Raw genomic sequence first — 22493 nt, 5'->3', positions numbered from 1 at the left:
CTACTGAATGACCACACATTAACTACAATTCATTAAAGCAAATGAATGTGGTTGCATGGTCAGCCCCACCACACACCTCGCTTTGGGAAGTACTTGACCTAACCCATACAGATATGTAGCATCAGACCATGTGTGTTAAGAGGGAAAAAAGACAAAAAGACAAAAACGAAAACTACTTCACCAGTAGAGAAAAGACAAAATGGAAGGGAACTTAATCATTGATAAGCAATTATATCTTCCTGTATCCCACCTTTAAGATGCCTCTCTGGAGCACGGAATATTTGAAAATTAAGTAAAATCATCTAGCCTAAGCAGTTTCCTATGGTTATCAGATGAAGGAATGAATCATGGCCTCAGAATCTTAGAAAATAAAAATCCATTCTTTACTTCCCTAATCCCATTTAGGGGAGACAACAGCAAAAAATTAAACTCAATATTATAAAGCAAATTTTAACTGTCCTAAAATTTTTCCATAAAGTCTTCCGGAACCCCCATTCTACCACAAACTTTCCTACATCTAGAACACTGTAGAGAAAACTCTCTCCACTTCTTGTCCTCACAGGGAAATCACTTCCTTGACCAACTTCTCAAATAGAATTTTCTCATTCTTCCACCCCCGTCACATCTACCACAAAGTCTAGGAGGCAAATGTAGCATTCACACAGCTCTGCACCACTTCCAGGCCCATGGTTTTGGGTCTCTAAATTCCAACGTACACTATCCTTCCAGACTTCACTCTCCCTTACTGCTAGAACACCCAATCTTTAATGTCCTGGAGACATCAGGTCCTGTGACTCCTCCTGCCACTAGTCTATCAGGTCCCCTCCTTTCTTGTTTCCTTTACTGACCAGACCAGATTCTATGAGCCCATCCCTTATGTTATTTAATCATCCTCAATTCTTCTGTCTCTGCTCTGACAATCCCTAGGATCAATCTAAACATTCTCCTTCTGCACCTCAACACAGAGAAAGGGAAGCAATGCTGGGGGAAATGATCACATAACCATATGAACGAGTACCAGTTGCAACCTCTACGAGGTCTGTAGGGTTACATGCACCTCTTTCCCTGGCCCTCATTCCTTTCCCACAACCACCATTCTCAACTATCAGGTCCCCACGCAATTGTCACTTCATTCTCATCTGCAAGATTTCCCTCCTACTTCAAAGTAAAACAGGAGGCCTTCAGGGCCCTCTCTCCCTGAGGGCCTAGTTCTCCAGCTATAATATTATCTAGAACTACCCCATCTTCATTCTTCTTTGCAAAGAAATGGGCCTCTTTGAGGCAAATCCCATCTCCCTCTGGATTATCTAAAACCTTATTACATAAATATCGCTTTTATCTCCAGATAGTTAAGCTAGTGTTATTGTTGTGTTTTTACAAATTGAGATCCTTCAATCTATAAAAGGTGTTCAAGCCTCTCTCGACTTAAAAAGAAAAATTCTGCTATGACCCTACATCATTCCCTTTAGCCATTCTACTAAAGAACTATGCTCACTTTATTTTTTCATTCATAAATTCTGTCAATGTCTAATACATACTTGACATGTAATTAAAGAACCTACTCACTAAGGAATTAAGGGATATAAACAGCTAGATTCATAAATGTCTACTTAGAGAAATACTTACATGATAGCTTCTCTTCACTTTGGTTCCATACTTGGAACTAATTTTAGTTAAAATTATAGATTGAGTGATTAAAAGTTCATAAATGAACAAGTTATCAGGAGTTTAAACCTTCTATTCCAATTGTCTTTCCACCTTAAAATAGACATGTTGGGTCTAGAAAATAGTTTTTTGTTTCATTTGGTATATAGCTGTCCCCAGTGTCTGCCCACACGCATATCCAATGCAGTATGTCCCTAGCAGGAGTAAGATGGTCTTTCAAATAATATTGGTGACCTGATACTTAGAATACTTTTAAAAATTCTGTTTTAATTGCTCTAAGGCAATTTCCATCTCTCTTAGCTTACCAACAAACTACTGACAACATAGAAAAATTTTAATAGCAAAACATCCCAGCAACTATGGATACAACCCATTAGTACCTAGTTTAGTAAGAATTTCTCCACCACACACACACACACACACACACACACACACACACACAGCCATGCAGATTAGTAAGAAGCTATATGTAGCTATACTTGGATTAGTAAGAGGCTGTCTGAAGCTAAAATTATAAATGGGCAGATGGAACCTTGTTAAAATTTTAAGTTAACTATAAATTTCTCACTAAAAAAAAACAAAAAAATTAAGTCTGGCTCTTAAATCTAACAATAAGGGCAGTCTATAGGATATTGTTTAATCAAGGCATGATTCTGAACTTATGAAGGCCAACAATATGGCTGGAATCTTGGAGGTCAAGTTTCCTACTCTATAAATAGAAGATCACATGTTTAATTTTTCAAGATAAAAGGCAACTAGTGTTGGGGTTCTTAGTGATAATGTCTTAACCAGAGGAAATGCCTCTAGAGTTAAAATCCGCTGTGAATAGGGGCTTCTGAGTCTCACCAAATACTGAGCTTTATTAATTCTGTGGGCACAGCCCCTGTGGCCATTTTTCCTGTAGTTAAAAAAAATTTTTTTTTAATGTTTATTTTTGAAGGAGAGAGAGAGAGCATGAGTGGGGTAAGAACAAAAAAAGAAGACACAGAATCCAAAGCAGGCTGCAGGCTGCAGGCTCTGAGCTGTCAGCACAGAACCCAACGCGGGACTCAAACTCACAAACTGAGATGATGACCTGAGCCAAAGTCAGACACTTAACAGACTGAGCCACCCAGGCGCCCCCATTTTTCTTGTAGTTTTAAAAGGGTAACTCTCGGGGCGCCTGGGTGGCGCAGTCGGTTAAGCGTCCGACTTCAGCCAGGTCACGATCTCGCGGTCCGTGAGTTCGAGCCCCGCGTCAGGCTCTGGGCTGATGGCTCAGAGCCTGGAGCCTGTTTCCGATTCTGTGTCTCCCTCTCTCTCTGCCCCTCCCCCGTTCATGCTCTGTCTCTCTCTGTCCCAAAAAATAAATAAAAAACGTTGAAAAAAAAAAAATTTTAAAAAAAGGGTAACTCTCTCCTCCACATGTTTTCTCAATCCCTACCAAATTTAGAGACCTTTCAATTTATTGAACATTTTACCTAAAAACTGCAAGTTGGGGTTTTGCAAATCAATATTTAAAATAAGCAGGTGGGTTTTAGTTGAACTATGCTACCACAGAGCATTTGTATAAATACTCATTACCAAGTATATCACTACATTACTTGTACATTTTGTTGACTTTTCATTGGTCATGGACTCGGGGACAGAATTTGGTTATGGGTTAACTTGGTTACCAGTAGGTTATGCTATGGTAACATATAAATCCTAAAAACCAGTATCTTAACACAACAAAGATTTATTTCTGCCTCATGCAAAATCATCCTCAGGCCAGGTGATTCTCTAGGGCAGGTGTCCTGAAATGACATCTCAGTGTTTCAGGTAACTTCCACCATGTGTCACCACCATCTCAAACATGGCTTGCACACTTCCTCAGCAAGAAGGGGAAGCATAGAGAGCTCACATCCAGTGATCTTTGACTGCTTACAGCATTCACATGATCATCAAGTCTGGAAAATGCAATCTTCCTCTGTTCCAAGGAAGAGTAAAATGAAGCAGAACTCAGTTAGCTGAGGTCTGTCTCTGCCAAAATGACAAAATCTGTTGTGAAAATGAGGTAGGTTGTATTATTATCCCTTTTTTCAGCTGAAGAAACCAAGGCTCAGAGATGTAAGTAACTTCTCTAAGACGAGAAAGTAGTGGAGGTGTTCTATTCAATTCCAGAGCTCCAATTTTTAACTATTTTATTAACTTTGCCTGATGTCCATGCAAAAACTGAACCATATCACTACCATGAGAGTCAAAGTAGAATGATAAACCATTATAGTAAGTACACCAGGCTGACTACATGTAAAAAGTTATTTTAAGAGACTGTTATATTTGCAGTTACAAATTACCTCCATTAGCTCCTCCATCAGCCTGAAATAAGGTTGTGCCCCATCTCCCATCTTTTTAACAAGTAACTTAATGATATAAAAGATACATCTTGAGGGGTGCCTGGACAGATCAGTCAGTAGAGCAAGGGACTGTTGATCTCTGGGTCATGAATTCGAGCCCCACATTGGGTGTAGAGATGACTAAAAATAAACAAACCTAAAAAAAAAGATGGAGCTACACTGTATTCTGCTAAGCAAAATCAGTCAGAGAAAGACAAATAAATACCATGTGATGTCACTTATATGTGGAATTTAAGAAACAAAACACATGAACATATGGGGGTGGGGAGAAAGGGGGTGAAAAAAGAGAGAGGGAAACAAGCCATAAGAGACTTTTAAAGATAGAGAACAAACTGAGAGTTGATAGAGAGGTAGATGGGGGATGGGCTAGATGGGGGTTGGGCATTAAGGAGGGCACTTGCTATGATGAGCACTGGGTGTTGTATCTACTGGGTCAATCACTGAATTCTACTCCTGAAACCAATACTGCACTGTATGTTAACTAACTGAAATTTAAATAAAAATTTGAGAAGGGGGGGGGAAGGTTACATATTGAAAGATGTATCTTTCAAGATAGAAAATTTATCTTTTGCACAAGATACATGCTATTGCTATAGATAACAGAAAAGTATTCTTTGAAAACTGGATACATTTTATTACCTTAAACTAGAAATGGCTTGAGTAGACAACTGGAATGCTAGTTAATTATTATCAAAAAGGTATATTTCAAACTCACACAATGTTATATGTCAATTATATCTCAATAAAGCTGGAGAAAACATTTTGACCAGAAAAGATTATAATAAACTATGACTAAACTTAAATTGTTTCTGGTAGTTATTCCTCAATTTGTAACTGCAAATATAACAATCTCTTAAAATAAGCTGCTACATGTAGTGAGTTTGTACTTACTACAATGGTTTATCAGGAAAAGTACAGGAATAAGGAACACTGCTCCAAACTACAAGCATTGCTCAAAGTTTCAAAAGAAACTGTGGCTGTGGATACTTGTTCAGCCTACCACATTTAGCAAGAAGCCCTCATAATATTCCATGGGTTGCACAAATAGAATACTTAGCCCATCACAAATCAACCTCTACTTTCCATTTTTGTTTTGCTTCTACTTCAAAGCGCAACTATTCCTCTTAAAAATGCGCTCTCAACGGAATCTACAACACAAAATAGCTGCACTCTGATACTTCTTAGGTAGTATAATTTTAGACTTATTGCTAACTATTAATATTAAAATTTGAGTTGAGGGGTGCCTGTGTGGCTCAGTTGGTTGAGAAACTGACTCTTGATTTAGGCTCCAATAGTGATCGCAGGGTCGTGGGATCGAGCCCTGTGTCAGATGTTGGGCTAAGAGTGAAGCCTGCTTGGGTTCTATCTCTTGCCCTCTATCCCTCTCCCCCATGCTCTCTCTCACTCTCTAAAATAAAAAAAAATTAATAAAATAAATTTGTTTTTAATTGAAAAAAATAAAAATTGAGTTGAGGGGTACCTAGCTGGCTCTAGCTGCAACTCTTGATCTCAGAATTGTGAGCTCAAGCCCAATGATGGGTGTAGAGATTACTTAATTAAAAACAAAACAAAACAAAACAAACAAATAAACAAAACCTTGAGTTGAGAGGGGCACCTGGCTGGTTTAGTCCAAAGAGTTTTGTGCAACTCTTGATCTTGGGGTCATGAGTTCGAGCCCCACACGGGGTGTAAAGATTACTTAAACTTTTATAAAATATTGAGTTGAAAAATACAGTATTTAAAGAGAAGTGCTCAGGTCACCCACTCCTCCAGATATTATAAATCTAGCCCTGGTTAAGTCAGAGTCACAGATACCCCAGTACCTAGATGACACCATACTGATCCCTAAGAACTACTTAATTATAGGTTAGAATGATAGCAACAGTCCACATTGAAGACTGGTAAGGTAAAATAAAGTCCCCAAGAAACCAAGTCTACAAAGACAACTTCTAGGAAACTGTCATTACCACATCCAAGAATATTTGTACTTGTGAGTAACAAGTTTATCTTATGTAATCTCTGTAACCTAATGTCAATGACTAGAGAGTTCAGTCAGAACCAAATTTACAGCCTGTCCACAGGCACGTTTCAGATTACCATGCTATATTTTCCCTGACACCATTTTAAATCCATCCCCAAGTTTACTTTTCATTTTTCTTTTGCTTCCACTTTTAACGTCTTAATGTTTTGTGATAATCTACATGTATAAACGACTTTAAATCCTTTTTAGAACAAAGCAGAACATTGAAATGAATAGATCAAGAGAGTTTCCTGGGGCCCTTTTAGATTCTTTACAGAATCCAGATTCATATAATACCATGGATAGAATTGTACATATTTGATCATTAAAGTGGGGATGAACTAAAGCCAAGTGCTTTTATCCCTAAGAATTTAATTACTTAGACTTTATCTTGGACAGCTGGCCAGAGGTAGGCAGATTTTTTTATGAAGAAGTCTACTACTATGTGGTTAAAATGATATTTCTAAGAGGTATGTATAGAAGGCACATGATTACAAAAAATTGTCATTAAAGATGCAAACAGTCAGTACCTGGTACACATTTCCTTTCTGATGCAAAAAAAAAAAAAAAAATCTTTTTGAAGACAAATCTAACTTCATGATTAAAACATGAGGAACAAGGGACTAGTCGTCTTTTTTATTTGTAAACTACCAAAGCAAGCTCCTATTTCTTTATGGAGGAAAAAGGTAAAAGGTAAGGAAAGGAAAATATTGACCAAGGATATGGCATTCCAAAGACTTGAAAAGGGCCTAGAAAAAAAAAATAGAGAAAATCTTTTCCTTGGGATAGATACTGGTAAACCTAAAGGAGCTAGGGAGCTGAAATTATCTAGGGGCTTACTAATAGGTATTGGGCTACAAGAAGTATCTTTTAAAAAAAAAAATTAAATATATTGAGAACATAGTTTCTGCTACCATGTTAAATTATTAGAGAAAGCGAGACTCATACATTTAGAGAGGTAGTTAAAGAGTTGTTTTTCTGGGCTCACTCTCACTGGTGATGAGCCATGCTTCTGCTCACCGAAAGTCCTGCAGCTCAAGATCCAAATAAAGTTAACCACTATACCGAATGGAGTGTCCTGAAAATTGAAGGAAAAGAGGAAAGCTGGGTGTATCAAGAGAGAGAGCCTTGAACTACAGAACGGAAGAGAAATTCAGACAACTGAGTAGGTGGGCATATCTTTTCCCCTCAGCCCTACTAAAATCCAATATTGTTATGGTTCCCATTATCTGCAGAAGAGGAACCAATACAGAATACCTTGAGAGATCAATATAACTAGGAGGAAGAACACAAGCTTTTCCTAAGTAGCCTGCAATAAGAGCAGGGTTTAAAAAAGGCTTTCCATAATAGGAATAAAAGGCCTTCTTAAAACCAGACAACCCAAGAGACAATGTAGATCAGAGTTTCTCAAACTCAGCACTACTGACCACTGAAACCAGATAATTCTTTGTCGTGGGGGTCTGTCGTGCAGATTGTAGGATGTTTAGCAGCATCCCTAGCCTCTGCATGCTAGATGGCAATAGCCCCCTCACCAGTAATGACAACCAAAAAATGTTGGTAGACATTGCCAAATATCAGGAGCAAAATCATCCTTGTTGGGCACCACTGCTATGGATGAGACAAGTAATAAAGAGCTGCCAAGGATAACTCACTCTCTGGGTAACTAGCACTCCCAAACCATTTCACTTCTCGAGCCAGGATACAGAAGGAACAGCAGGACTAGTAGGAAAAATGACAAGCTCAAATTTTAGATATGTCAAAATATGAGATACCAAGGGGAGATGTCCATAAGGCAGTTGGATATATGGGAATGGAATCAAGAAAAGAGGTCTCGGCTAGAGAAATAGACCAGAAAAGCATGAGCTACATTAATACCTCTGAGAAAGACTTTTGCAAATCTGTAGCCAAAATAAAATGCTCTTAAGAGATGATGATTATTACCCTACCCAAGCTCTACCTAGTGCCTAATTAAACAAGAAGCCCTTGATGGATTTAGTCTACTGGAGGGTAATGCACTCATGAACAATTTTTACCTTCATCTGGACAAACTTACCATATGTTAAAGTCTTCAGAGTAAACTCTCACATATCTTTACTAATTGATACACTGCAATAATTTTCCCATTTGGCATATGCTCCCTCATTTGACTTTTGTTCCCAAATCCATTGTCCCATATTCTATCTATTTTAAATAGACACTTGTTCTCTACTGCTTCAGATACATAATTAGTAAAAGATGCAATTCTCAACATTAAGAATTAAATGCAAGTGAGTTTTCCAACATTATCATTAAAGAAATTCTGTATGAAAACATTCAGACTCCAAACAGATTACTTTTTTCTTCAACAGAAAACTCTCTAAGAGTTTGAATACACCTCAGTTCAAGAGCATATTTTCCTGAATGTCTGTTTTTGATTGAGAAAATCTACTTAAATGTAATTTTCCAAGAAATTACAAGACACATTTCTACATACGCATTAAGTTCACTTGTTAAAAACCTATTCAACATGTTTTATGAAGAGCTACATTTCATGCAAAAATAGCAGAGAAGAAAAAATTTTCCTAGCTTTAGACATATAATCTGGTTAACAAAATATAGTTAAAGTAAACCAAATCTGAATTACAATATATTATGTTTAGTTTAAGCTGGCTTCCTTGCGTAAGATCTTCTACTTCATGCTTTAATTTTTTTTTTTAATGTTTGTTTATTTTTGACAGAGACAGAGACAGAGACAGAATGCGAGTGGGCTAAGGGCAGAGAGCGAGGGAGACACAGAATCCGAAGCAGGCTCCAGGCTCCGAGCTATCAGCACAGAGCCCAATGTGGGGCTCATACTCACAAGCTGAGAGATCATGACCTGAGCCGAAGTTCGGATGCTCAACCTACTGAGCCACCCAGGCACCCCTTCTACTCATGCTTTTTAACTAGCTTTAAAAAAATTTTAATAAGTGAAAGTAAGTTGAGAATTTGTTTTAAAACAGTCATTTAAATTATCAATCAGGGGTACCTGGGTGGCTTAATAGGTTGAGCCTGGGACTTTAGCTCAGGTCAAGATCTCACAGTTCATGGGTGTAAGCCTTATATTGGGCTTTCTGCTGTCAGGGCACAGCCCACTTCAGATCATTTGTCCCTGTTTCTCTCTGCCCTTCCCCTGCTTGAACTCTCTCTCTCTGAAAAATAAATATTTTTTAAAAAGGATTAAAAAATAATAATAAAGTATCAATCAATTCACAGAATTTTCACCCAGCTCACCTTGATAGTTATATTGTGCCAACACACTGGCATGCATTAAGTAAGAGGTATAAAAAAAGGGTGGTAATAACAAATAAACGGTTAGCATTTTTCTGCCCACAAACTAAATATTCACTAACAACATTTTTAGGACTCACTTTTGTTTACATAATCCTTACTAGAAATAAAAGGACACCATTAAATAAAAATATCAATAAACACCTGCTTTGCTTTATATGCTCCTTAGGCTAAACTTATCAAATCAGATAAGATATTCATTGAAGAAAATTACTATGATCCACCACCAAACCACCACCACAGCCCCATCCTTTCCCCACATAAAGAAAATGCAAACAATGCCCAATTTAACGACTCTGATCACTTATAATTATAAGATAGCTAGAGAAGAGAAGAGAAAGTAGTGAAATGTGTCTAAAAATCAAACTTTCTTACCAATATGCTGCTGCAGAGCCCGAGACGAGTTTGAGGCACGAGTGGAGATCATCTTTTCAACAGCTGGAGGAAGTGTCCTCCAATTAGTAAACTCCAAAGTGAAGATAAGGATGTCATCACTGACTGAGTCAATCCTGTATTAGCAAGATGTTAACATACCATCAGACACAAAATATGCCAAGGGTTCATCCTGAAAACAAACACCAATTAGTTATTCTTGCAACCTTTCAGTATAGCAGGAAGAGCGAAAACTGGGGCACAGAAAACATTCAAGTAACTGGAGGTAAGTTCAATGGATATGAATAATCATTTACAGGTTCCTACAAGAAAATGAATGGACTGTGTGTGTCCTTGTCCACTAGATGACAAGAGAATCTCTACTTCTGTAGAGGACAGGAATTCTCCTTCCCATTCCTCAGCAGCAGAGGTAAGAAAAAGAGAGGCACCAGTATCATCAGTGGATTTGTCAATTATCTCTTCCCACTGGAATCTCTTGCTATCAACACCTCAAGTGGTCATCCTAATAGACACACAACTTAACAGTCCTAAAAGGATAAAGCCCAAAACACCCAAAGCTATCACTCAACTGAGTATATGGGAGAGATGGCTTGTTTCTGTCCAATTCCCAGGGATGGGCAATTGTTACCCCGTAGGAACCTTCCGCACTGTATAGTCAGTTCTAAAAGATGTACTAAAACAACTTTTGTCCTTAAGGACTGAAAAGTATTCAAGAGAAACAAGTTCTCCCTCTAGTATTTCAAAATAATACTGAATTTTCGACCAACCCAGCCAAAAGAGTCTTCCCCAGATTTTATAAGCACCTGAATCCTACTGGACAGAGCACTGTTCTAAGAAAAGTTCTGGTTTCTAATACCACCTCTACTACTTACAAACATATTGCCTAAATTCTTCAAGCCCTAGACCACAGTCTCAAAAATGCAAATAATACTTGACTTATTTCAGGAGAATATTTGAGAAAATGAAACAATACAGTAAACATACTTTGAAAAGTATAAAATGTTGCACAAATATTTGATATTACTAAAACTGGATTGAAATTTTCAATATTGCATTTTTGTAGGCCTTAAAACATTGTACACATGAAATTTAGTCACATCTTAAAAAAATTTTTTTTAATATTTATTTATTTTGAGAGACACAGAGAGACAGAGAATGGGCAGGGGAGGAACAGAGAGAGAGGGAGACACAGAATCCAAAGCAGGCTCCAGGCTCTGAGCCATCAGCACAGAGCCTGATGCGGCGCTCGAACACACGAACCATGAGATCATGACCTGGGCCGAAGTCAATTGCCTAACCGACTGAGCCACCCAGGCACCCCGAAATTTAGTCACATCTTAAAGAGAACTCCAAATTCTAACAAGATTACCCATCTTGTTACAAGATTACCCATTACTCAACTAAATACTCCCCTGCAATATTGCATTGTTGGAAGGAAAATAAAATGATTAGGGCTTCTGGTAATTACTTCAGAAATTACTTTCAAGGTTGCTTTTTTAAAGATGTTACTGAGCAAGAACTAAAAAAAAGGGAAAAAATAGAAGGAAAGGAAAGAAACTGGATAATACTCTCAACTTGTCATCTCAAAGACAACTTATATTTTATAATTCAGAGTCAAAGTGTCCTTGAAATGAAGGACTAGAGAGTATGAAAATCATTTCCCCAATTCTTAATTCTCCAATATGCAAGCATACATAAGAAAGAAGTGTAGCACAAAATGCTTTGGGAAAACATTTTATGTCTTAGGAAGCTCTCAGTAAAATCACAACTTATCAAGAAATACTGAGAATACATTAAATGGTACAATATACTCAAAGGCAAACAATCTCCTTAACTTGCTAGTACCCCACAACAAAGGTTACTTAATTCTGGCTCCTTATTTCCTTTTTAATGATTTCATTTTTCTGCTTAAGTCTCACTATGACCAAACAAAAAGTCATTTTTATGCAGTTATCTAAACACACACACGAGAAATAAATCTGTTTATACAGCTTTAGTTAATATAATGGTGAGTTGATTCTACCAAAGCTGATAATGCCACTAAAAATGTATTGTTAGTGTACTACATTGACCATTACATTGTACAAAGCAGTTGTACAATCATAAACGAGTGACAGTTAATCAACTAAATGCACAGATGACATTTACTTCCTATTATTCACCCATTATATTTGGGCAAGGGTAGGGAGGGGACCTAGTCTTGCATTCAAAGTTGAAAAAATATTTCAACTCTGTAGATTATATTGTGACAGGCAATTATTCAGTGAGATACATTTTTAAAACTGTTTAAGGCAAGCAATACTAGGAAAGACATTTATAATTTACATGACAAAGATTAAGCAACAGACTTACATGTGATATAAATAAGATACAACCAAAATCCACTTTAACAACATACTGGAATTTTTATGGGAGAATTTTTCTTGAAACAGCTCTTTGAATGTAAATTTGATCAAAGAAAGCAAAACATTTATCATATTCAGCATAAACAGTAGCTTTATCCACTCAATAAAAGATCAGTGAACAAAAATTTGACCATGTTAAGCATTTTCATTGCTAAAGTGAAATTTTCCATTGTATTTTTCTAATGAATATAAAGTGACTGAAGTTACTCCTTTGGAGTAAAATATATACAACTGGCATTCTCCTTCCAGACAGTTGAAAGTTTTACAATTTACTTCAAAATAATTTGTAGTGTACTGTTTCTCAACTCTTTTCTAGCCCAACACATTCAATATATATAGCACACAGAGAGATATCAACAAATACAACAGAAAAATTCTTACATGGCCTATTCACATGGGGAGGGGGAGGGTCCTGTATCCAGACTGGGGATAGAAGAGTGTATTTTACAAATCCTTCTGGGAGAATTAACTTAAGTAATTCCCTCTCCCAGCCCTCTAGGAAGTTGGCTGAGGAGGAAAGGAAAAGAGGCAACATTTAATTTTTCCCCCTATAGGTACTTGCTAATTTATGAGTAAGAAGGAGCAAGAAAAGCTGGCACATATACATCCCCTAGGTTATGCAAGGGATTAAGGAACTTGAAATTCAGTGATGTAACTACAGTATCCATATGGACACACAGGGCAAAGGCAGGATAGCACAATGGTTAGAAAGACAAACTTGAGCCACACTACAGGACAGCCACATTACAGGATAAACTCTAGTACTAGTAAATTACTAGCTGTGTCAGCTTGAGCAAGCATGCTAAACACTCTGGGCCTCAATTTGCTTCTCTGCAAAATAAGGATAATAGTATCCACTGTATTTTATATTAAATGAATTAATACAGTAAAGAACTTAAAATAGTGCTTACTTGTGTCAGGCCATATTCTAAGTGTTGGTTAAAGAAAGAAACTAGAAACCACAAGGGAGTATGAAGGCTAAAAGTAACAGACAAGTACTACAGAGTCAGTACCTTCAGAGGAAGAACACAAAGAATACTGCTGAGAAGAGGGGAGGTGCCCTAAGGACACACTGTCAGGGCTGTCCACAGCTGCCCCACGTGCTGGACTGAATTTATAGCAGCAGTTGGGGAGTGAATCTTAGAATAGTGAGAGGCAACTGCGGCTAGCTGTCAGGAGCCTGACACAACCACAAAATTCAGTAAGCTAATAGTTAAGAACACTTAAATAACTTTGTTAATAGCTAGATACAGCATTCCTTAGCAAGTCTTTCTATCTTAGTGGTTTGTGTGTCTGCGCATGTGCACATACACACACACACGCACGCACGCACATATAAAGGAGATTTAACACAAATATGCATATATGAATAACTTTTAAAAACCAGTGATTTCTCAGGGCACCTGGGTGCCTCGGTCGATTGACTATCCTACTCTTGATTTCCACTCAGGTCATGATCTCAGGGTCGGGGGATCAAGCCCTGCATCAGGCTCCATGCTCAGCATGGAGCCTACTTAAGATTCTCTCTTTCTCTGCCTCTGCCTCTCTCCCCCGCTTGCACACTCTCTCTCTAAAATAAAAAATAAATAAATAAGAATTTTAAAAAATCAGTGATTTCTCAATGAATTGTCAATAATCTTTATATTTCATTCAATTATTTAAAAACTACAATGGATTTTTGTGAAATTGTATTGAAAAGGTATAGAGAGAATTCCAACAATGAGTATCTGACAGACAACTGGATATTAATCAGCTGCTGGGAAAAGGAGTAAATACAACCAGGCACTCAACTTGTTGTAAGCTATAAACAAAAAGTAAACTGGGAATCGGAATGTGTACCTGAACTTTGCCTTTACTTCTATGTTCCTCAAACAACCTCCCAGAAAGCACTTTTTCCTTACAAACTGCATTATGTAAAACATTTGGTATCAAAAGGGATGACAGGCCGAAGCATAAAACCTCTACTTAGTAAAAATTCCTGAATTCTATATATTGACAGATGTCATAAAAAGGTGAGTCGGTGAGATCTGCCAGATAGAGACCTGTTCACCACATGCAGACAGAGAAGCCACCGAGTGAAAGACAGGAGTCTCCAGAAATGCGAACAATGTACAAGTAGGGAACACTACTGTTCCCTGCATGAACCACAAAGAAGACCTGTTTTCCAAAGAAAAACCCCGATTTAATAAGATATCAAAGCAACTTTCTGCTGAAATGCAAAATTTAGTATTTGTCTAAACATTATTTTAGTGAATGATGACTTTCAAGGCACAAAAATGAGGACATTGAGATGTTTCATTGGAATTTTATACAATACCCATGTCCTCTATTTTCCTGGAGACTTACTCTATTTTCTCATTTGACTTGAATTACAGGCCAACAGAGTTATTTCATTGCTACAATCACCTTCTCAGCTCCACCTAGGTACAAACAACTTTTGTAAAAGCTAAAGGCTGGAAGAAACAGTTTTCTCTTCTCATCCAAGAAAAACCCTGAGTCAACTTTCATATATTATCAGCTACTGCAGAAATCAGTATTTACATTAAAGGAGACAAAGTTCAAATACACAAGATGCTACAGGACAAGAGTATTCCCTCTGGTAGATGAAAGGATAACAGAAATCTCCAAAGCAGCTACAACCATTTTGTCACAGGCATAAGAGCATGAGAGATGGGCTAAGTAGAAGAAATAGCCCCCGTCCAAAGAATTCATTGGCATTCATCCATTTCTAATCCCTTCCACCTCTTACCTTTTCCAGGACTCTTACATTCAATCTATTAGTAGCCCCCCAACTCTTTCACCCCAACCTAGCCATCACACCAAAACACACACACACATTCTCTCTCTCTCTCTCTCTCTCTCTCTCTCTCCTCCCAAACGGGAATCGTAAGAAATTGGGAGAAACTGAAGGTAGTATATTCATTCCAAAAGGAAAAGCTTTTTTCCAAAGCTTCACTATGGTAGGACTTCTTACCATGAACTGCAGAGTAGATTCAGTGGGTCAAAGCCAGCAAGCAGGAGAGATGGCAGCCATTCCTTATATGTTGTCTGTGCTTTAATTGCATGACTTATAAATTCAGAAATATGGTTCCATGGTGCCAATGGACAACCTTTCTTCAAAAAGTAGCGAAATACTAAAAATTTCTCATACTTCAGGCAGTATGCCAGATGAAGTTCATTAAGCTGGGCTCCATATTTCAAAAGTATATTCACAATTCCAAAAAACTCGCAGCTCCAGCAGAAAGAAAGAAAGAAAGAAAGAAAGAAAGAAAGAAAGAAAGAAAGAAAGAAAGAAAGAAAGAAAAAAAGAAAGAAAAAGAAAGAAGAAAAAAGAAGACAAGTTAGACTTTCATATGAAAAACATTCTTGCAAATAGTTAATAGTCTCATAGCTGTCTTCCTGTTGTTGTAGGCTCTTGTTTCCCATGTAAAGTTAGGCAGTCACTGGGGGAGGCAGAGAGCTTCTCCTGCCTCTGTTGGGTTTTTATTACTTTTAACTCAAAATAATCTTAATGCCAAAGTGATACATTTTGGGGGGCTCTCATCTGTAGTCCCTTCACATATCTAGTGAACTGGGACTAGAGAACTAGAGGAAAGGGAGTATTCTACTTTTTAATTTACACTCTCCTGCATGGTTTTTAATTTTCAACTATGAACAGGCAGTGTCCTTAGAATTTTAAAAATTCATCTTAAGTAGATAATTTAAAAGTTACCATTGACAAACAGAAAACTCTTCTCAAATTGTGATATTTTTGTACAATTAAGTATCTACAACAAAATATTTGCTAAGCCAAGTTCATAAACAATGTCATTAGTCCCTAAAGACAGAAAACTCATTCTAGGAATTTCCAATATACCATTTCCTTTAGCAATAGCCTTAGTCAATTTCCCTTTTACTTTTAAATTAATAATGGTAAAAACAAGGAAAGCTTTTTTACGAACAAAAATTTAACTTAATTTTATATTTTTAAATTAATCTTCTCTATCAAGTACTTCTACAGAATAAAAGTGTATCATTTTAGGAGCACTGGAGTGGCTCAGTCGGTTGAACATCCAACTTCAGCTCAGGTCATGATCTCACAGTTCAGGAGTTTGAGCCCTGCACTGGGGACAGGAGAGACCCTGTGAGGCAGAGCCTACTTCAGATCCTCTGTCCCCTTCTCTTTCTGTACCTTACCTGCTCAGGTTCTCTCTCTTTCAAAAATAAGCAAATTTTTAAAAATATATATATCTGGGGCGCCTGGGTGGCTCAGTCGGTTAAGCGGCTGACTTCGGCTCAGGTCATGATCTCGCGGTCCGTGAGTTGAGTCCCGCTTCGGGCTCTGTGCTGACAGCTCAGAGCCTGGAGCCTGTTTCAGATTCTGTGTCTCCCTCTCTCTGACCCTCCCCTGCTCACGCTCTGTCTCTCTCTGTCTCAAAAATAAATAAACGTTAAAAAAAAAAAAAAAAAAAATATATATATATATATATATAATTTTATACCTATTAAATTGGGTTTTTTTTAAATGTATCATCCAAGACTGATAAATTGTGGTAAAACTGAATGAAAATAAGTGTAATCTTTTTCCAAGAGAGCTAATTGGCAAGATGTATCAAAAGAGATATCACAGCAAGTTATAGGGGCACAAACTCTGGAGCCAGCCTGTTCAGCTACTTAGTAGCTATGGGATTCTGAACAAATTGCATAAACTTTCTGGCACACAACACTAGCACCGTACATGTATCTGTAAAACAAAATTTTATGTAAAGTAAAACAGCATAGTGTGCCTGGCTGGCTCAGTAGGTAGAGCATGAAACTCTTGAAATCTCAGGGTCATGAGTTCAAGCCACACGCTGGGTGTGGAGCCAAGTTAAATGATAAAGAAACAAAAAACCGAATAGAATAGAATAGAATAGAATAGAATAGAATAGAATAGAATAAATACATATCTTAGGAATTTATCCAAGACAAAATAAAAAGAAATTACATCCTATTGACAAAATATGTTAACGACATTATTATCTACAACAGACTTATTTTTTCTATAATGGACTTTTAAAAGAAAATTACCTAAATGTTTAACGAGGAGCAAATAAGTACAAAATATGATATGGTCATCAAAAACTGCAATCACGGTGGTTTTGAGACCACATTTTAAAAACTATTTATGTTGGGGCACCTGGATGGCTCAGTCAGTTAAGCGTTCAACTTCAGCTCAGGTCATGATCTTGTGGTTCATGGGTTCGCCCTGCATTGGGTTCTGGGCTGATAGCTCAGAGTCTGGAGCCTGCTTCAGGTTCTGTCTCTCCCTGTCTCTCTATCCCTCCCCTGCTCTCTTTCTCTCTCAAAAATAAATAAAAAACATTAAAAAATTTTTAAATTGTTTATGCTATAATTGTAACAAAACTTAGTAAACATGTATGTTCATTATGTATACAACTGTGAAAGAAAATATGTAATAAAATTATTCTCCCTTTGAAATTGGCATTAATCCTATTTTAAACTATAATTAAATAATATTTCATTAATCACAGTATCATAGAACCTGAGTAAATAAGAGGCATAAAAATTACTGATAAAACAAGTATAAAATGTTTAAACCACTGTTATATGAAACTAACTCCTTCTAAGGACTTAATGTCTAGAACTTGAAATGAGGTTTTAAAAGCAGTTAAAAAAAAAAACAAATACATAAGTAAAATGTCACCTAACCCCTGCATATTTTCATAAATCTATGCTGTTTAATCTCCAATTTGTGCTTTTCTTTAGTTAAAACCTTAAATGGCATTTGCTTTACTTTTAGTTATTTACACAGCAATTAGAAAAGACAAATTAATAATTCCAAAATTTCTTTATAAAAATTAAAAACTTTTTTGCCTGTCTACCATATTGTTATTTGTTCCTGATGAGAAGTCCATCGTTCACATCATTGTTCTTGAAAACAGTCCTGTATGTATGTATTTTTTGCTCTAGTTCTTTTCAGATACAGGAAACCTGACAGATTTGTCGCCAACAGTCTTGCACTACAAGAAATGCTAAAGGATATACTTCTGACTGACGGTTTTAAACAGTTATCAGCAATTTATTTCAACCACCTCGACCTCGTTTGACTAGGCTCTCGTTATTTTGCCTGCAGTTATGACTTGCTGATTCCACTATACACATGGACTGTTGAACAAGTTCCAATATATGCAGGTAAAGTGTGAGAAACTGCCTCACTACAAATGGGATGTATAATTCTCCAGAAGCCTGGCAATTTTCGAGGCATGAGTGTTTACATGTGCAATTCAGGGACTGGTTGAACTCTTCCCTCAAAAGCTTTGAAACCATCAATAGCCTAACCACAGATACTTTAGCTCTTAATGATTTAGCTCTTAAAGAAACATACTTTTGCTACAGAATACAAAGGTAAATGAAAGCCCTAAATGCAAGCTATTAGATTAAGTGCTACAGATGGCTTCTCTAGCCATTTTCTGTTTAGAAAAAAACCTACAAAACAATCAGTGGCTTTCCTATTAAAATTTCAATATAGCACCTAGACATGTGGCTCCTGCTAAGAAAATTTGAGAAACAAGGCCAAAAGAGAAACCATCCATCTCTAAAATGTGGCAGGAACATTTGCACACACAATTCCTTATAATAACAAATTTTAGTGAGTATTTATTCAGTACCAGCCAGTGTGCTAAATGTGCTATGTGGAAGATTTGCCATAATCCTCACAACAACCCTAAGAAGTTAAGTTCTATTATTATCTGTAGTCTAGATACAAAACTGAAGCTTAGACATAATGCTAGTAACTAGCAGAATTGGCATAATTCCACACCAAAATCTAACCGGTGAATATGGCATGGCAAATACATGAAATATGTCTCCTCCAACTATTACGAAAACTGAACACTTAATGAAATAGTTAAATGAAATTGGGGAATATTTTAAGCCCAGACCTGTTTCCCAAAGTATATTCCATGGACCACTAAATCCTGGAAATGATCCATATGACAAAGGCTCCATATTGAAAATATTTGAGAAACTCTATATACTCTATGATGCGGAAATATTGGAGTTCAGAGCTGACAGCCAAGAAAGAATTCTTGCGGCATTTTGGTGCAATTAAAGGTGGCTTTTATTGTAGTATGGGGATAGTACCAGCGGGCAGAAGAAGATGTCTCAAGAATTCTTTCTTGGCCATTGGCTCTGAACCCCAATGTTTCCAATGGCTCCCACAGTGGAGCCAGGAAAGAAAGAACTATAAGATGAACTTATTTTTTTAAAGTATGCTAGAAAATAAATACATAAAAGTATGCTAGTTACATTTTCTTTTTTTTTTTTTAAATGTTTATTTTTGAGACAGAGAGAGAGAGAGCATGAACAGGGGAGGGTCAGAGAAAGAGGGAGACACAGAATCTAAAACAGGCTCCAGGCTCTGAGCTGTCAGCACAGAGCCCGACGCGGGGCTCGAACCCACGGACCGCGAGATCATGACCTGAGCCGAAGTTGGACGCTTAACCGACTGAGCCACCCAGACGTCCCTACATTTTCAAAGTAAACACCAAAAATGTCTTCTTCAACCTCCAGATACATTTCAGAAGAAATATCTTTAAAATTAAAGAAATAGGTCTGTTAAGTGAGAAAATCACAGGCCCCACATGGCATCACCCGGGTTAAGGCCCTGAGTCAGTAAACCAAGGCTTAAGACCTAACATAAGTGCAGTTTAAACTCCCTAAGGAATATGACTTAACCAGTCAACACGCAATTTCCTGGTCAATATTAGGAAATTTACTGATGGGCCCCTTCCATCTCCTTAAGAGGGCAACCTTGCCTAAACATTGTATTACTTGCTAATAAATTCCTGTCTCCTCTTTTTATGCCCTCCAGCTGCCTTTAAAAACCTTTCTTTTGTCTAGTTCAGGGGAGATTTCTCCTTGCTAGATGGGATGCTACCCGATTCGTGAATTGTTTAATAAAGCCAATTAAGATCTTCAAATATGGGGCGCCTGGGTGGCTCTGTTGGTTAAGTTTCCGACTCTTGATTTTGGCCCTGCGTTGGCCTCTGAGCTGGCAGCACAGAACCTGCTTGAGATTTACTGTCTCCCTCTCTCTCTGCCCCTCCCCAGCTCTCTGTCTCTAAAAAAAAAAAAAAAAACAAACAAAAAAGCAAAAAAACTTTTTTTAAAAAGATCTTCAAATTTACTCAGTTAAATTTTTTTAAACAGGTCCAATCATTAATCTGAAAAAAGCATAATAAAGAGAGTTTAAAATGTCCAAAAAGTCTATAAACACAGGAACAAAGGTATATTTATAGTAAACATAAGGTTGTCCTGTTTCGGGGCGCCTGGGTGGCGCAGTCAGTTGAGCGTCTGACTTCAGCCAGGTCACGATCTCGCGGTCTGTGAGTTCGAGCCCCGCGTCAGGCTCTGGGCCGATGGCTCGGAGCCTGGAGCCTGTTTCCCATTCTGTGTCTCCCTCTCTCTCTGCCCCTCCCCCGTTCATGCTCTGTCTCTCTCTGTCCCAGAAATAAATAAAAAACGTTGAAAAAAAAAAAATTTAAAAAAAAAAAAGGTTGTCCTGTTTCAAACTTGTATAGATTCCCTCCTTTCTTTAGGACTTCACAGACATCACCATAAGAAAAAATATTAGAAGACTTTCAGGGAAAAAAACTTACTTAACATTGCTTACCCCTTTGTTTCCCAAACTTGTGTGTCTGGAAACCCCCTGTGTCCTATGCAATATCTAATGATCTATAGAAATAGTACTCTACAAAACACACTTTGGAAAACCCAGGTCTAAACTTCTCAGCCTTGTGTCAGGACAAGAGCCCTCCTAAAAGCTTATGTGACTGCTTAGTACTACATTACAGACCGTTTTCTAACAAAACTACCATTTATATGGTAAATAAGAAACACAAAGTGAAGTAGATGATCATAAAACTTTATCAGCATACCCTGAGCTTGTAGAAAACCTCTTAAGTAGGTGTATAAGCTCCAGAAACACAGGCACCTTCCATGCTATGACTTTGATTACCACATATCATTGAGCAACAATTGGCCCTAAGGTTTACATAAACTTAGGTTAAAATATAAATTACATAGACATATGCACATAATTCCCTTAACACTTAAATTCTCTCTCAAGCCCTGATGAAGAATTGGAAAAACTCTGGAAGAGCATAGAGATTAAAAAGAAATAGTCCATCCTATTTAACACAAATATCAAGAAATAACTATGCCACCTTAAGAGACTGCACATTGTATAGACAATAAAAATCAACAGATACTAAGAGAAGACGTTTAAAAACTAAAAAAACAAAACAAAACAAAACGTCTAGGCCTTATTTTTAGGGTTGTACCTTTTCCATCATTCTGCTCTTTGAAATTGAAAAATGTGTACAGAAGTAGTGCCCTGATGACAGGAGTACCATGAAAGGAAATTCAACATGTTAACAAGACTTATTTTAAGGAAATAGAAACAGGCAAACATGTTCAGCATTTTATATCCAATTAGCCAACAAAACATCTAACCAACTTATTAGCTGAATTGTCAAAAGGTCATATAGTAAGTTTCAGCCATCAGCTGAAAACAAAATGAAGACATTAGGTCCTGCCTGATGTACCCATGTGTGATATGATGATGAGAATGGACACAATTTCTATAAAATTAATGGGATAACAATAATCAGCATCAATTAGAAAGACAAAATCAGGGGCGCCTGGGTGGCTTGGTCGGTTAAGCGTCCGACTTCGGCTCAGGTCATGATCTCATGGTCCGTGAGTTCAAGCCCCGTGTCGGGCTCTGTGCTGACAGCTCAGAGCCTGGAGCCTGTTTCAGATTCTGTGTCTCCCTCTCTCTCTGCCCCTCCCCTGTTCATGCTCTGTCTCTCTGTCTCAAAAATGAATAAACGTTAAAAAAAAAAAAAAATTTTTTTAAAAAAAGAAAGACAAAATCAGGTCAGTTAAGCCATGGTCATGTTTTACAGTCATATACAAAAGGCATTAACACGTGTTCAAACTGTCCTGAAATTTCTCAGCTTCCCTCCTCCTTTACCCATTCCAGTTAAAAGAGTCTTTTTCTTGTATTTTCTCATTTGTATTGAACTACTTAGCTATGCTCTTGAAAGACTGGCTTTCATGTCACTGCAGTTGTTAACTTTTTAGCCCAAAAGGACAAGGACTGCTTTTGTACAGTGGTGCAGGAGACACCTTTCCATCATGCCTCATAGTGGTGAGGAGAGCTAAAGATCACTGCGGAAGCTCACCGTCTCAAGGGGAGACAGAACAAAAATGTCTCGGAATCCTGAGCTGAAAAGTTAACTTGGCTAAATAAAACCATAAAGAAGGGAAAACATAAAA

General features: G+C 37.4%; 1 protein-coding gene across 4 annotated transcripts in view; it reads right to left on the bottom strand.

Annotated features, from left to right (window-relative positions):
- The window catches only part of ASB3 (ankyrin repeat and SOCS box containing 3), a 116249-nt gene that overhangs the window by 8657 nt on the left and 85099 nt on the right, over positions 1-22493 (bottom strand). For 3 of the 4 annotated variants that reach the window (XM_058684116.1, XM_058684115.1, XM_058684114.1), the window contains 2 exons: positions 15142-15399; positions 9745-9878 (listed from right to left, as the gene is read on the bottom strand). In XM_058684116.1, the coding sequence (XP_058540099.1) occupies positions 9745-9878; positions 15142-15399 (392 nt within the window). The remainder of the gene's footprint in view (positions 1-9744; positions 9879-15141; positions 15400-22493) is intronic. The other variant, XM_058684117.1, reaches the window with a different exon arrangement.

Source organism: Neofelis nebulosa, chromosome 9, assembly GCF_028018385.1.
Source record: "Neofelis nebulosa isolate mNeoNeb1 chromosome 9, mNeoNeb1.pri, whole genome shotgun sequence".
NCBI classification, from domain to species: domain Eukaryota; kingdom Metazoa; phylum Chordata; class Mammalia; order Carnivora; family Felidae; genus Neofelis; species Neofelis nebulosa.
The sequence above is the reverse complement of the archived record's forward strand: the minus strand, read 5'-3'. Positions and strand labels throughout refer to the sequence as shown.